This window comes from Mustela nigripes, chromosome 2 (genome assembly GCF_022355385.1).
Source record: "Mustela nigripes isolate SB6536 chromosome 2, MUSNIG.SB6536, whole genome shotgun sequence".
Lineage (NCBI taxonomy): Eukaryota > Metazoa > Chordata > Mammalia > Carnivora > Mustelidae > Mustela > Mustela nigripes.
Window position 1 is genome coordinate 163819094 of NC_081558.1, and position 16010 is coordinate 163835103.

The 16010-nt window shown below is 32.9% G+C and overlaps 1 protein-coding gene across 1 annotated transcript in view; it reads left to right on the forward strand.

Annotated features, from left to right (window-relative positions):
• Nucleotides 1-14604, forward strand: part of CIP2A (cellular inhibitor of PP2A) — a 38957-nt gene extending 24353 nt beyond the window's left edge. The window contains exons 14-21 of the mRNA XM_059392020.1: nucleotides 1103-1298; nucleotides 1784-1858; nucleotides 1954-2064; nucleotides 4427-4623; nucleotides 6618-6731; nucleotides 6980-7062; nucleotides 7780-7919; nucleotides 8935-14604. Coding sequence (XP_059248003.1) covers nucleotides 1103-1298; nucleotides 1784-1858; nucleotides 1954-2064; nucleotides 4427-4623; nucleotides 6618-6731; nucleotides 6980-7062; nucleotides 7780-7919; nucleotides 8935-9105 — 1087 coding nt within the window. The 3' untranslated portion in view covers nucleotides 9106-14604. The remainder of the gene's footprint in view (nucleotides 1-1102; nucleotides 1299-1783; nucleotides 1859-1953; nucleotides 2065-4426; nucleotides 4624-6617; nucleotides 6732-6979; nucleotides 7063-7779; nucleotides 7920-8934) is intronic.
• Nucleotides 14605-16010: the final 1406 nt, after the last annotated feature.

Here is a 16010-nt window from a genome sequence, read left to right on the forward strand (position 1 = left end):
GCCCTCTTCTAGTCATTTTAGATATTGCAGTAAATTAGACTGGGAACCTCTGTCATATGGTTTATATTCTAGTTGGGAGACAAGTTAAAAAAATTAAGTTTCATAATGTGCATGTCAGTATGGGTATAGGGGGCTCTCTGAGAAAGTGAATTTGTACTGAGAGCTGATAATAAGATGGAACCAGCTCTATACAGATCTGGTGGGAAGAATATTCTAGTAAAGGAACAGCTCATTGAAAGACCCTGTGGCAGGAACAAGACACGATAAATGGGGCAGGATGGGAGTCAGGTTAGTGAGAAGATTCTGAATGAGAAAGGGTAAGAATGAAGGACATAGGTGAAGGACAGGTGATGTTGCCCATGGTAAGAAGGATGTTCTTACCAACAGCAATAACATTGTACTTAAGTTTAACAAATAATCCATACTTACAGACTAGTTCTAATGTCTCCAGAAAAGAGGTGAGATTGTCATTATAAAGGATTGTAAGTAGAAAAGCATTTACTTGACAGTATTTAAGGTATTTTCCAAAATGTGGCTTCATCATAGATCCAAGATTATTTCAAAAATATTTGAAGGCGTATATTCCCCAAAAAGATCCATTCTAAATATTCTCTAATTCTATACTAACTACCCTTTCCTCTATTTTTTTTTTAAGATTTTATTTATTTATTTGACAGAGAGAGCGCACAAGTAGGCAGAGACGGGGAAGCAGGTTCCCCGCCAAGCAGAGAGCCTGATGTGGGGCTCAATCCCAGGTTCCTGAGATTCTGACCTGAGCTGAAGGCAGAAGCTTAACCCACTGAGCCACCTAGGCACCCTCCTCTATTATTTTTTTTTTTTTTTTAAGATTTTATTTATTGAGAGAGAGTGTGTGGTACAAGTGGGGTGGGGGAGCAGACAGAGAGGGAGAGAGACAATCTCAAACTAGTGCAAAGCCTGTGGCAGGGCTCTATCTCACAACCCTGAGATCATGATCTAGGCTGAAATCAAGAGTTGAACCCTCAACTGACTGAGCCACCCAGGCTCTCCTTCCACTATTTTTTTGTAATGCATCCATCCATTCATTCTTTCTTTCTTTCTTTCTTTCTTTCTTCCTATTCAGACTTGGAGAAAGTATAGCAGCAAACAATGCCTATAGACAACAGGAAACAGAACATATGCCCAAGAGAATGCCCTTGCAATCTCTAAATCACAGTCTTCCAACATCAGTAAAATGTTTAACTCCTCCACTTTTGAAAGCTAGAGTTCCAGGATTGAACATTGAGGAATTAATAGAGAAACTTCAGGCTGGAATGGTGGTGAGTGGTAAATAACCATTATAAATGGGATTCTGCCTGGTACATACCAACTAAATATCACTCCTGATTATAACATTTATTTAAATAACTTAAGATGCCAATTTGATCAATGAAACCTTATCTTTTAATATGAAAATAACAACATTCTAGAAAGTTTGGAAAGAAAGAAAAAAATTAGCTATAAAATTCCCACATTTTAACACCAATCATTTTCCCCCTAGTCTTCCCCCAGTTAGTCCACCCTCATCCTCTCCCTCTGTTTAAGAAATATATCCCACAAGCATATCAAGTCCTACCCAGATACTCTTCTGCAATAGCCAGGTTAGTGAAATGTTTGTGAACTGCCTAATACAGGATTAATTTTTTTTACTTTGTTACCATTAAGTTTTAATGATTTGGTTTCACACTAGGCATTTTTTTTTTTTATTGTGTTGAGTGTTAAAATTTCTGATTTTCTGATTTTTGACTGTTGTATTAAAACTTAGGTAAAGGAACAAATTAATGATGTGAGAATATCTGACATAATGGATGTATATGAGATGAAACTGTCCACATTAGCCGTGAGTACAAGCTTATTTTAACTATACATAACAGTTGAGCTTTAATAGATGTTTTTCTGGTAAGTGATAAAGATAAATGGTTTGTCTTCTTACAGTCCAAAGAAAGCAGGCTACAAGATCTTTTGGAAGCAAAAGCTCTAGCCCTTGCACAGGCTGATAGACTGATTGCTCAATATCGCTGTCAAAGAACTCAAGCTGAGACAGAGGTGTGTACAATATAAAAACTTATCTGATATGTAGAAAAATAAATGAAGCAGAACATGTACGAAATTTTAGTTTTATTTTTGTTAGTGTTTGAAGTAAACTGTTCTCAGCGTTTCACTACTCCCTCCTTCCCCCTTTGATTTTGGTCACCCCAATATCTTCTGATTTTCTTTCTACGCTAAATGGATATTCTTTTTCTATATCCTTTAAGGACTTCTATTCATCCATTCAACCCTTAAATGTTGGGTTTTCCTGGCATTATGTTCTAAGTCCTTTGCCCTTCCTTAAATAGTCCAGGGATTCAGTCATTACCAGAATGTTAATGTTACCAGTTTTATATGCTGAGCCCAGATACTTTCCACTAAGCATTAATGCTTCCTGTATAGCTCTTTTTAAATATATAGCAAATACTTCCCATTCAGTATGAACAGTCCTGAACTCATCACCCATTTCAAAAATTTACTCTTTTTTATATATTCCATCTTGTTCTGAAGAGTTCTAGATAAAAATCCTGGAAATCATACAGTTTACTTCCTACAATTAGTCATTCACCAAATCCAGTTGATTCTACCTTCTAAATATTACCTTTTCCTGCCTGTTTCTTCTTGCTACTATTTGCTACAGGTCAAATTCTTTTCATTTTTTATATGAATCATAGCAAATCCTCCAGTTAGTCTTTTTACCTTCAGTCTGGAGCCCTCTTTTCACCCACCCTCTACGTGCATCCCAAGTCATCTTTTTGTATTTGGTTCCACCCTCCCTTGTTCCCCTACAGTGACTTCTGAAGCTGTAATCTGATTTTATTGCTTCTGTGGTATATACCTGTAGTGGCTTACCATTTTACTCAGCAGATGATTTTAAATTCCTTAGTTTGGCACGTAGGATTCTAAAATTACTTTCATTCCTCATCTCCTTGCATTTCTATGCATTCTCTGCGATCACCTATATCAGATTTCTTTGCAGTTTCTTATGCAGTTCTATTGCTCTGCAGTTAGTTGACATACTCAGGTTTCTCTGTCCTTGTATTTGCTCTTCCATGTCTAGAACACCTTTTCCTCTTTCTCTGCCTAACTCCTAATAAGCCTTCATATTTTAGTTTAAATACTTCCATTTCTTAGGAAGCTGTCTCTTGTCTTCTCCTTCCCATACATGTGAAAATTATACAATACAACCCTGCTCCCCACCCTTGATGTTCGAGATAGTTTCGGTATCTCTAGGCCCTAGCAAGCACAGTACTTGGCACATGGTAGGTGCTCAGAAAGTCTGACATTGTGCTGTGCGCACATATACACACAATATGTACATTAGGAGTGAGAGCTTACTGCAGTAATATGAAATTCCTAGCAAATATAAACAGAGTCTCAACAGTTTGATATCATTTATGATGAACTGTAATAAAGTCATTTGATTTTTGAGAGGTATTAAAGTCAGTGACACATAAAATACCTTTAGAGTCTTCTCAGAGTATTCATATTTGAAAAAAATATAAATAAATATAACCATGTTTTCCTTTTCTCCTGTTGACGTGGATTCATTTGTCTTAACAATGTATTGGATTTATCATAAATTTCAACAAAGAAAATTAGTGATATTAAAATCATTTTGTCCTCTCCCTTCCCATAGCATTTTCTTATATTCTATGTCTGTTGGACATGTCTTGCATTTTATTGGAGAATTTAATGTTTTATCTGTTTTACTGGAAAGGTTTCTTATAAAAAATAACGCTAAATAATGGGGTATTACTGCTTTATAGACTGTCAAAAAAAAGAGAAGGGCTTAGGTTTTTATGTGGCATTTCAATATAAGAGTATTTTTCAGGCTAAAGGGTGTTGGGGGGAGTTCACTTCTCATTCTAGTGTTCTGTTTCTTTAATGTTTCATGTCACAAATACTTTCATATTAATTTAGGCTGTATTCCCTAATTGTGCTAGCTTAATTTTAAGTGTTGCTTAAACATCTGTGATACAGTTAAGATCTTATTTTTAATATTTACCTGAAATGGGAAAACTGATTTGTGTAAACTTTATGGTTTAGTGTTGATGGCTCGCCCCAGGGACCACACATACCCTTTTAATTAAGTACAGAATGTAGACCTACTTTCTTGTTGTTATAATTGTGCTAATTTCCTTGCGTCTGGTCATGCCGAGATTTTTCTAGTCAGGACAATCTCTTAAGTAAAAAAAATGTAACAGTGTTAGATTTATTAGAAGTAGTTAATTAATAAGTATATGTGACTAATAAAACTTTATATAACCAAATAGATGCTTGCCTCTTAGATATTTAGTAAATCTTTTAAATTGTAGAAATTGAGCCAGCAATACACATGGAAGTAGAAAAGTCTGTGTTCTGTTTGGTTTTGTTTTAGGCACGGACACTTGCTGGTATGTTGAGAGAAGTAGAGAGAAAAAATGAAGAGCTTGGTGTGTTGCTAAAGGCACAGCAGGTTGAATCAGAAAGAGCCCAGAGTGATATTGAGCATCTCTTCCAACATAATAGGAAATTAGAGTCTGTGGCTGAAGAACATGAAATACTGACAAAATCCTACATGGAACTTGTTCAGAGGTAAATTAATAAAGTAAAATTTTCTGTGTTAAGTTAGGAGTGTAGAATGAACACACAGTATTTCTTTTCTGTGGTGCTAAAATCCTTTTGTAAACGTTCACATATTCTGATAATTCCATAAGTTAAGGAGTTGACAAGAAACTTACATCACAGGTAAATGAAGTATTGCTTACTCAAACTTAGGATCAAAGTCAGAAATAGAATACAGGTTTCTTTGTTTCTCTCCAGTCGACACTGCTTCTTTCATGTATTCATGCAGTCCTCAGTCATCTGGGGTTTTAATACCACAAGAACAAGTTGATCTGCTTTGTTCACTGACAAACCCCTATGGCCTGCAGCAGTACTCAGTACACAGTCAGGCATTCCATAAATGTTGAAGGACCTTAGTTGTCATAATTTGTGTTAAGTTGAGCCATATGAATTGGCCATTTCTGTACATCAAATGTGTTGAATATGAACAATTTCATATTCAATTGAACATATCCAATTTCCAGTCTCATAACACGGGAATTCAGGTGTTAGTGTTTAAAACATCTCTCAGTTTGTACTCATTATTTCTCCTTAATGTCACTGAATATGGTTTACTTATATATGTGACTTTATCTGTGGAATAAATTCTTAACAGGTGAATTGTTGGGTTAAAGAATATGTGCTCTCAGGTTTTTGATGGATTGACAAGTTTCCTTTCAAAAAGGCTTACATGCCTACTAACAAAATACGAGATTGATCATGCTTTCCTCCTTTGTCATGCTTTCCTTCTTTTAATCTTTTAGGTCAATTTTAAAACTGAGATATAAAGAAGACCCAGAACAATTACAGATTCTCTACCAAACAATAAAAACATTCCAATTAACTTGTTCTTTTTTTAATTTATAATTTAACATTGATTAAGATTTGAAAAAATCTTCTATCTATGCTATAATATAGAGATCTAGAAGATTTTAACTCTGTAAGATCTATATGCTTATTTGCCAATCAATAAAAATGAAGGGTGGAAAACATATACATCTAGAAAATTTGTGACATTAAAATTTCCTAAACAGGATATTTTCTCCCAGCAATAACTTTCTCCAAAATCTGTTTTAGGCAGCCCTGGTAGAGTGGACTATTGGTGTTAAGTCAGGATGTGAGAAAAAGTAATAAGCATTGGTCCCCACAGAAATACGGGGTTTCCAGGAACCACTTGTACATCCCGTTGATGTTCCAGATAGTGAGTGAGGGGCCAAGAGATAAAATTCCTGCCTTCTGGGGCCAGACAGGACAAATAATGAAGTTGGCTGGGGGAAGAAAGGTCATCGCTAATGGTAGGGACTATTTAAAGGCATTCAGATTCAGAATTGTAAAAACCACATGGGACAGATAAAACACTTCTAGGCAAATTTGGCCAGTGCTACCAGTTTGTACTTAGTGAAGTAAAAAGGACATTTTATGCCTAAAATACTTGGGCGTCAAAGTATCACTTTAGAAAGTATTTCTGTGTTTACTTTGCTAGTAAACTAAGCAGAACTGTTAGATGCAGAGCTCTGAAGAGGCAAGTGAAGTTTAGTATCTCAAACTACATCATTAATTTGACATTTTTAATTAAACATACATTATGCCCAAGGGGCTAACAATAGCAGATTTAAGTTTTATTTTTTAATAAACTACATCCTTTTACAGAAGTTTTTAAAAATTTTCTGGATCTAACTATGAAAATAACTATAATATATATAGCAAATTATGTAGAGCAATATTATCCATAAAGCTCTATATCCATAAATATGAGGTAAATGCCCCGTACTTTTCCTTTTTATAGTAAATATTACCTCCTAAGTCAGCCAAAATAAATCTTTATGTCTTTTAGAGTTCATCTTTCTTTATGGCCTGCTTGTTCATGACATTCCTCTTCTTCAGTGTATGCAGTTTGGTTTGATGAGATAATAAGCGACACTGTTTCTTTTTTCCATTAAATGTTTGCCTCCCTAAAAATATCAACTCATTTTGTCTTTTTTCAGGAATGAAACCAATGAAAAGAAGAATAAAGATTTGCAGATGACATGTGATTCTCTGAATAAACAAATTGAGACAGTGAAAAAGTTGAATGAGTCATTCAAGCAACAAAATGAAAAGTAAAATCTCTAGTTCTTAATTCTAATTATTTTGGATTATTTAAAAACAGTGATTCTCTTTATACAGAGCATTGTTTTTTATAGATAAAGTTAATAGAATTACCACTTATTTTAGATATAAAATACATATTTGACAAAATGTAAGGTAATTACTCTTCTTATTAATTTGCTCTTAAAATACTTGTTGGAAAGAAAAAGAAATGAAATACTTCCTTGATGTGTTCTTCTATATTTTTTTATAACTTCAGAACTATTGCCCAATTAATAGAGAAAGAAGAACAGAGAAAAGAAGTACAGAACCAACTAGTAGACAGAGAATGTAAGCTAGCAAGTAAGTTTTAACTTCTTATTTAATATATTGTCTATATTTTTTAACATATCTTATGTTGGTAGAAGAATCAAAGCATGATTTATTTTCTACTTCTCTCCCTTTTTTAAAGCTTAAATCACATTTTAAATAACTTTTCTTTTCTTGCCATAACATTTTACAGAAGAGTTTAGTTAGATTGATTAAATTGAAAAAGCAATATATATTTTTTTTAATCTGGGAATTCGAGGAAAGGATTGTCTTTTCAAAAGAAAGAGTTTTAAAAGAATGTAACAGCAGGTGGCAGTGCTAGGTAACTTTTAGTTACCAGCTTCTAATGGCAGTAGCTCTGAAATGATCCACAAAAACATTTTTGTTCTAACTCACTTGCCTTAGACATCTGCCTAAATAATTTTTTATATTTTTTTTTATATCTTTCTAACCCTTGATCTATGAGGATTGTCTTTCCCCTCATAACTATGCATACAATATCAGGGACAGAGGAAGAGGGAAAGACATGGAGATTTGGCATTTTCTATAGAATACTGGCCCACAGGAAGAGTGTCATGGTATTTTCTATTCATCAAAACTGTGGAACTTTTATTTTCAACAAGGCATTTCTTCATCTTCCCAGTTGTCGTTCTTTTGCTCTAATGACATAGTGGCTAATTAACCTTTTCAGGGTAACATCAGTATGCAACCTCTAACCATATAGCTGACTGTTTGTTTGTTTGTTTTAAGATTTGCAACAAAAAACAAAAGTACAAGAAGAAAAAATTAAAATCTTGCAAAAAGAAAGGGAAGATAAGGAAGAAACCATTGATATCCTTAGAAAGGAATTAAATAGAACAGAACAGATAAGAAAAGAACTGAGCATTAAGGTAAGAATCTGTTGAGTTCTCATTGGTAGTAGATGAATAAGTCTGATTTTGTAGAAGAGGTGAATTTGGGTAAATTAAAGTTCTGGTTCGTTAGTAATTTTATTTAGAAGATATTATAGTCTTAGAATTGACAGTTTTTTAGTAAAGGCTCTCTCGCAGTGTGAAAACCTGATTTCCTAAAATCATGAAAAACCTATTAAATATATATTGTGTACCAGCACTTACTGCTTTTTAGTGGGCAAAGAATACATGAAGGGGTTCCCAGATCTGAAGGTCACATACAAGTGGCTGTGTTTGGCTGCCTCTCCCAGCTTTTAGGGAAAGGAATAATAATAGGAGTTCCTATTTGTTAAGAACTTTATAATTTGCCAAGAACTCTGAAACATTTTTCTTAATACTCTTCTCCTTAGCAAATATATTAATATATAAGTATCAAATGTTTTCAACCTACAAATGAAACTGAGTTTTGAGTTACTGAGGGTGTGTCACAAAGCTAATTCAGTATTCTGAATCTAAGTCCACTGTTCATTCCACTTTATCATGGTTGTTTGTGTGTGTTAGCTATCAATAGCACTTTCTGGCCCAGCTGCTGCTAGAAAGATGAGAACACACCAGGATTAAATGACCATTTGAACAACTACAGAGCACAAGTGAAGAAGAGGCATAAAATCTAATGCCACGTTTACCGATTTCCTGGTTCTCCTTTAATGTGGTCATCTTAATAGTGATTCTAAATTGTGATGTGTACTGTTTTCTGCAAAATTTCAGCTGCTAATAATGACTTAAAAAGACAAATTGAATGTGTCTTTCCAATTTGTATTATATTGTTTAATAATTATTTATCTTAAGCTTACCATAAAATTTAATTGACTAAGATATAAAACATATTTGTAATGTGTCTTTTGACATAGTTGTTTTACAAATGAAAAATAGGACATCTTAAAATATCTGTGAAAGGAAGACATACTAAGTTTGTTTTCCTGGATTCCTTCCTGCCCCTACCCCCAATTCCTAGGCTTCCTCACTAGAAGTTCAAAAGGCCCAATTAGAAGGTCGTTTGGAAGAGAAAGAGTCATTGGTGAAACTTCAGCAAGAGGAGTTGAACAAACACTCTCACATGATAGCAATGATCCATAGTTTAAGTGGTGGAAAAATAAGTCCAGAAACTGTGAATCTCAGTATATAGAGGTTGCATATTTATCTTCCGGGGGAGGTGTGGTAGGGAAGGTAATTTGTGACTCCGAAACAATAGCAAATTATTATCTAATTATTAATTTAGTAAAGAATCTGATCTGATAAATATTTTTATTTGGTCTTAAAAGTTTTACTTACGGTTTCTGGCTTTCATTGCTTAAAGCTTTCTTTGGTTCTTATATTAGAATATTCTTCTTGCCCTACATTATTGTTTTTCTAAGGTTTTTCCCTTTTCCTTAGTTGCTTTCCACTCCCTTCTGCTTTTTAATTTATTCTCATTTGTGATTAGATTTCAAAATCAAACTTTCTTGATGTAACAATCCTAAAGATTAAGAAATTGAAAGTAGTTATTAGTATAAAAAGAGAAAGCGTGGCATTGCCTGCAAAGTTTTTCTCTAAATAGCACAAAAGAATTCAGTAACTTTAAAATAATTTTATTTTAAAATGCAATTTAAAATTCAGTAAGATATATGGTATAAGTTCTAAATTTGAAAAAATGCAAAAAGTAGAGAAATAATGTGAAAAAATTAGAAAATATCAGATGTATTAAATGAATACGTTGTCACATTTAAAAAGTGATAATTTGTAGAATTATTTGAGATAGCCTTAGTTTTTTATTCTTTTTAAAATGTACCATGTTCTGTCCATATCATTTCTAATCAAGAATTTCTTTTGATTTGCACCAGGATAACTTGGATTCCACAATTGCTACATATTCAGACATTTATTATTTGTTAATTCAGATGTGAATTGCATTTAATATATTGTCTTTTGTTTAAATAGTTTTTAATTTGGCCATTTAATTTTAAAGCATAGGTTGAATATCCTTATTCATGTATTCTTTTAATGCAAGGGAATTTTTCAGTACTTTTCATTTGAATCAAATGGTGTAAGTAGTGTTTAAGAAGAGTTTTTATATTAATATTTTAGTTGATTTTATTGCTAGTTTCCGACCATTAATTTTGCTTGGTGTTTTCTGCCCTATTTGTATCTTCATGTGACTTAAGTGAACTTAGATTTACTTCTGTTTTTCAACTATAGTGTATCTGAATTTATGTTTAGAAATTAGACATATTTTCATAATTTGCTAATTATGTTAGGTATCAAACTCATAGTTTTATTATATACTTGAATACATTTTGTATATTTCTGCAAATTTTTTTGAAAAGCGTTGTACAGAGTATCACATTTTAGATTGCTACTTGTTCTATAAGGGGTTTTTTGAAATTGCAGTCATTTTCAATTTTATATGAAAAAATATTTAAATGAGTAGATATGACTGAAGAACAAAAGGCTTTGTAAAATAAAACAAGAAGTTCTGAAAAATAAAGTAATGAACCAAAACCTATAGGGAAAATCAAACTATCTATACAATGTAGACACTTTTAAGAAGACAATGAGCCTAGCCCACTGCTGCCCAGTAGAATTTCTTATAATGTTGGAAATGTTCTATGATACACTGTCCAGTATCATAGGCTTTAGCCATAGGTGATTTTTGAGCACTTAAAATATGATTAGTTCAACTGAAGAATTTAGATTTTAACTGCCATCCTGGGGACAGTGCAGATCTAGTCCATTCTTGTAAGTATGCATTTATATAAAACATTCAATTTGCCTATTTTTGAAGATCTATGTAGGCAGAGACTCCACATATTTGTTAGCAACCTTTTTTTTAATACAACAATTTTAATGTGTCATTCTTGATCTCTCTAAAGAGAAATAAATGTACTTTAGCTTTAAAGGTGAGTACTAATCAACATCCCCTTCATTTTTTTCTGTTTATCCTAGTCTGTCTCTTATAGCATCTTTCATATTGTCCCTTTTAGGCTTGTGTACCTCAGGTTAAAATAACAAAGAGTGTGTGTGTGTGTGTGTGTGTGTGTTTTCTTTTTTTAAAAACTTTAAGTTTGAGCCACACCATAGAGTTTTACAAATGATTTCTGTGTGTCTATGTGTGTATGACCATTTCCTAATGGAGAAAGTAGAACTAAGTAAATGTATCATTATATTAGAATTGTTCAAATTCTCTAAAAATCTTGCTATGAAGAGTTTGTTCAAGTGTACATTAGCACAGTTCCTTTTGCCATTTACATTTGCCACTTGACTAGATACAGACTTCTCTTAAATTGGACTGATTGAAGTTTATACTAAACTCTCTTTTTAATGTCAGGGCAAAAACAAATAATCATTAAAACTTAATGCTGTGTTTTGGGGGGAAATTGTCAGATTAGTATCCTTTTATTTGTATTTATTTGTTTTAAAGTCTAGTTATTTATGTTAAGGATATAACATAAGACTCTCTTGAGTTAGGACTCTTAGTTAAATGAGAATGTTTGACTTCCAACTTCTACCAGAGGCTCATTCACATATGTTAAGGTACTTCTAATCAAGTTATATTCCCTAAAACTCATAACCTTTAATTTGATCTGTTTCCTCTTTTCAAATAGTTACGAATTGTGTTTACGGCCTTACTTCTGATTTACATACTGATGAACCGAACACATGCCCTGTTTGTGACTTAATTTATAGGAGTCAGCAAACATTTTCTATAAAGGGCCAGATAGTAAATATTTCAGGCTTTGTGAGTCATCGTGTCTCTCTTACAACTACTTAGTTCTGCAGTGGTAGCAAGAAGCAGCCCTAGACAGTACATAAATAGGCATGACTCTGTTCTAATAAAACTTTATTTACAGAATCAGTCAAGGCTTTGCTATTGGGTGTTATATCTTACGGATTAATTGGCCCTTTTATCATTAAGAAAGATGTCTTTATCTCAGTAAACTTTATCTTGAGGTCTGAGGTCTTTTTAAATTGGTATATGAATATAGCCACTCCAGCCTTTTTATGTTTTCTGTTGTCCTCGTATATATTTTTCTATCCATTTACTTTTAACCTGTGTCATTATATATAAATTTACAACTGTAAATAATATATAGTTCGGTCTTGCTTTTTTTTAAATCTATCTTGACAATCACTTCACAATCCACTTAGAGTCAATATTATACTAGTTAGTATAAAATGTAGACGCCCCGTAACTGTCTTGGTCCTTTTATGTTCTCCTCATCCTTCATGTTATAGCTGACATATATATCTATATATATTATTGAACCTGAAAACAATGTTATAATTTTTGCTCTAAATAATTATTTGGAAATACCCTGGCTCTCAACATCATATTTATACATAACAATACACATAAGTAGTATCTTCATTATAACACTATTTTTTTTTCTTTTGAAATAATAAGTTAACTTGTAGGGAGATACTACAAATACCCTGTTTCTTCTAACTTTCACCCACGAGTTTCAACCTCCATTGATAATTCTTGCTTGAATCAGTTATTACTCTGATGGCTGCCACTTTTGTTTCAGAAACTTTTGTTGGAAGAAAATGGAACATATTACCCATAATGATAAATAAGTGTTTTGTATTAAGAAACAAATTGTATATTTTCAGCGTTCACTGAGTTTACATTCAAGATAATTAATTTTTAAAAAATGAACAAATAAAAATATGACCTATGCCTTTAAAAGGTAGATGGTTTATTTTTTATAATATGGATAATGATTGTGCTAAGTACTTGAAATTGTATGCTTCTGTCATCCATACTTTGAGATGAAACAAAAATTTTTAAAAATCATGGATTTCTTTGAATCTGCAAATCACTTTAAAACTTTTTTTTTTTAAAGATTTTATTTACTTATTTATTTGACAGAGATCACAAGTAGGCAGAGAGGAGGAAGCAGGCTCCCTGCTGAGCAGAGAGGCCGATGCGGGGCTTGATCCCAGGACCCTGGGATCATGACCTGAGCCGAAAGCAGAGGCTTCAACCCACTGAGCCACCCAGGCACCCCCGCTTTAAAATCTTAAAGTCTTACGCTGTTCAGCATTTTGTAGTTAATTGACTTTCTTCCTGTAATGCAAAGACTGAGGCTGGTTTTGTTTATATTTGCATTCATCTAAACATTTCAAAAATACCCTAAGAAAACTTAATTATCACCATGACTAAGCGGTACCATAATTATCAGAAACCAGCTTTTCTTCACATTGAACTACAAATAGCCCATCATAAACATCATTAGATGTGAGAAGTAACTTTCCTCCCAACTAAATACATATTTTTAGTTATCTTAATTCCCCAAGGACCTAATGTTTAATGTTCTTGGTATCTCCAAAAAAAAAAAAAAAAAAAAAGATAATCTTGGGATATACAGCAAAGGGCTTTTTATGTAAGGTCTAGCCAGTGCTGCCTAAGAAAGTGACATTTTCAACGTCAATAGAGTAGGTTGGGTTACAGTTTTATTATGTTATTAAAAACTAATTTTCCACTAAGTAGCTGGGCATTTGGCAGGGATTTAGTAGTGAATATGATTCTCCCTCTCCATTATATTATCTACAGTACTCCAAGAATTATATTTCATCTCACTAATCTCAAAGAGCCAAAAGATAAAGGTATTAGAGTAACCTTATGCTTTCCTCAAACTTCAAATAAAAAGGCTTATGATTAGCCCTAGGAAAAGACAACACTGTTCATGTTCAATTAGGCAGGGTTTTCATTTACCCACAAATAAAGACTGGTATTAACTACTACACACTAATTTATATAAAACCCACAGTTAGAGCATGTTAGAGCTGAAAGGATTCTTAAAGAACAGTAAAGCCAGGCCCCCTGTGTTTCAAAAAGATTTAAACTTTATATTACATTTTCAGAAAAGAAGTCTGGTGATTATACAGATCAAACTACATAATGAAAAAATAAACATGGATTTTGAGCAGTTTCATTTCTAGTATTTTGTCTTAGGATGTACACTAAGAGGATATACATTACAACAGGTTATTATAATACAAAATTGGAAATAACCTAAGTATACAGTGTAAAATACGTTTCTTAAAATAAGTCTTTTTAATAAATGGATTGAAATATATGGGCACATGGAAAGAGATCCCTGGTATGTTATGGGGAAAAAGCATGAACCAAACTCTTTGTAAGCAGTGATTCCCATACCTGCATATCTTTAAGATAGATAGGTATGTATAAATATGCAATACATAAATATAAATGGTAAATAATGGCTGCCTTTGAGTAAAGAAATTGATTTTATTGTCTGTTTATCTAAAATCTGTAACTATGTGTTACTTAAAATTTTTTAAAGCCATGTTTTAAATCATGAGTTTTGTAACAACATTGAAATTTAACTTTTAGCTTTACCTAAGGAAAATTTCATCTGTAAAATGAAGATAATGTGTACTTTATAGATTTGTTATTATTTTTTATTTTTCTTACAAATACAAAATAAGGAGGTGCCTAGATGGCTCAGTTGGTTATGATCTTGGTTTCAGCTCAGGTCATGATCTCCGGATCATGGGATCTGATCCCTGTGTGGGACTCCACGCTTAGCATGGAATCCACTTGGGATTCTCTTCCTTTCCCTGTGCCCCCCCCAACTCTTGTGCTCTAAATAAATAAATAAAACCTTAAATACAAAATCAAGCTGATGCCTTTTAGTGATTTCATAGTGTTTATCTCCCTTTTGGGAGTTAAAAATGGTGTAGAAATCTTTATTTCCTTTATCTTTGGTTTCTGATTTCTCCTCATCAAACCTGTGACAAATTGTGGAAAATAAAATTTAACAGTAAAGAATCTGCATTTTTGAGAGTAGTACAGGGTGGCAAAGTTAGTACTAGGCATTAAATAAATCTTCGAAGTATTCTAGGGTGACTTATTGGCAAAAGCCTGTCTAGGCTGCCCTCTTACCTAATTTATTTCTAGGAAATAGCTATTCTAAGCAGTGTTAAGTGAACATTTTTCACTTTGTAAGAGACATTTTTCATACTTTAACTCTGCCTTCTCTTGGGCTTCATAGCTTTTCCAACTGATGAATATGCCTACAAAATCCATTACGAAATTGTACATTATTATTTTTAATTTCCTGGAAAAGATTGAGAAAAGGGCACAGTTAAGAAAAGTGTGCCAAATTTTAATAAAAAGTATGTGTAAGACTGGGATGCTGTTATATTCCTAGCTCTTTCGACAGATTTATGGACACTTTAAGAACAAATGGGCTTTAAAAAGATACTTGGCTACTTAAGCCACCACATATTTATAATAGCTTCAGTCATTTTCCACTTAATATAAATTAGTTTTCCTATTACATGTTAATATTTCTATTTAGAAACCTTATTTTTATATTAGCCCCTTAAAAAGTCCAAAAATATTAGAGCTGTGCATCCCAAAGTAAAGATTATGCATGTGTTTACAGAAATAAAATAGAAGCTGTTAGCTGTAAGGTCAAGGAATAAGAATAGTGGAAATTTGTATAGAATTAAGAGAGAGAACATAGTTACCAATGCTTGAGCCTGACTGTGTTAAAACACTTTCAGAAAATAAGCAAGGTCACCCTGAACCATTTAGTCAGAGTTGCATTTCATGCAAATACCCTTGAGATTAGACTAATTGGAGCTATGTCTTGAATTGCTGCTATCTTTGAAATACTAATCTAAATAAGAGACTTGAGTTGTTGATGTGGATTGATCCAAGTAGTAAAAAATCTCATGCAGTGATGATTACAATATTAACCAAATATATTTATGTCACTTTTTCAGTGGAATTCTCTACTTGGGATGGGGGTAAGGAATAGAATATGTAAGCACATTGTTATGAAATTCAAAATTTAAGAAAAGATTCATGGACTTCCAGTTTCTACTCTGACAAGCAAAGTGCTTAGAAATTGGTTCTCCCGCCTTCACAATAAGAAAAAATTGAATAAACTGAAAATTATTTAGATTCATCAGAGAATTGAGATCGCACAACTAACCACTGCCTCAAAAACTGGAGATAAGTGAATACAGAGAATATAGATGAACTTATCTGAAGCACTAGCATGGTAGGAACACTTC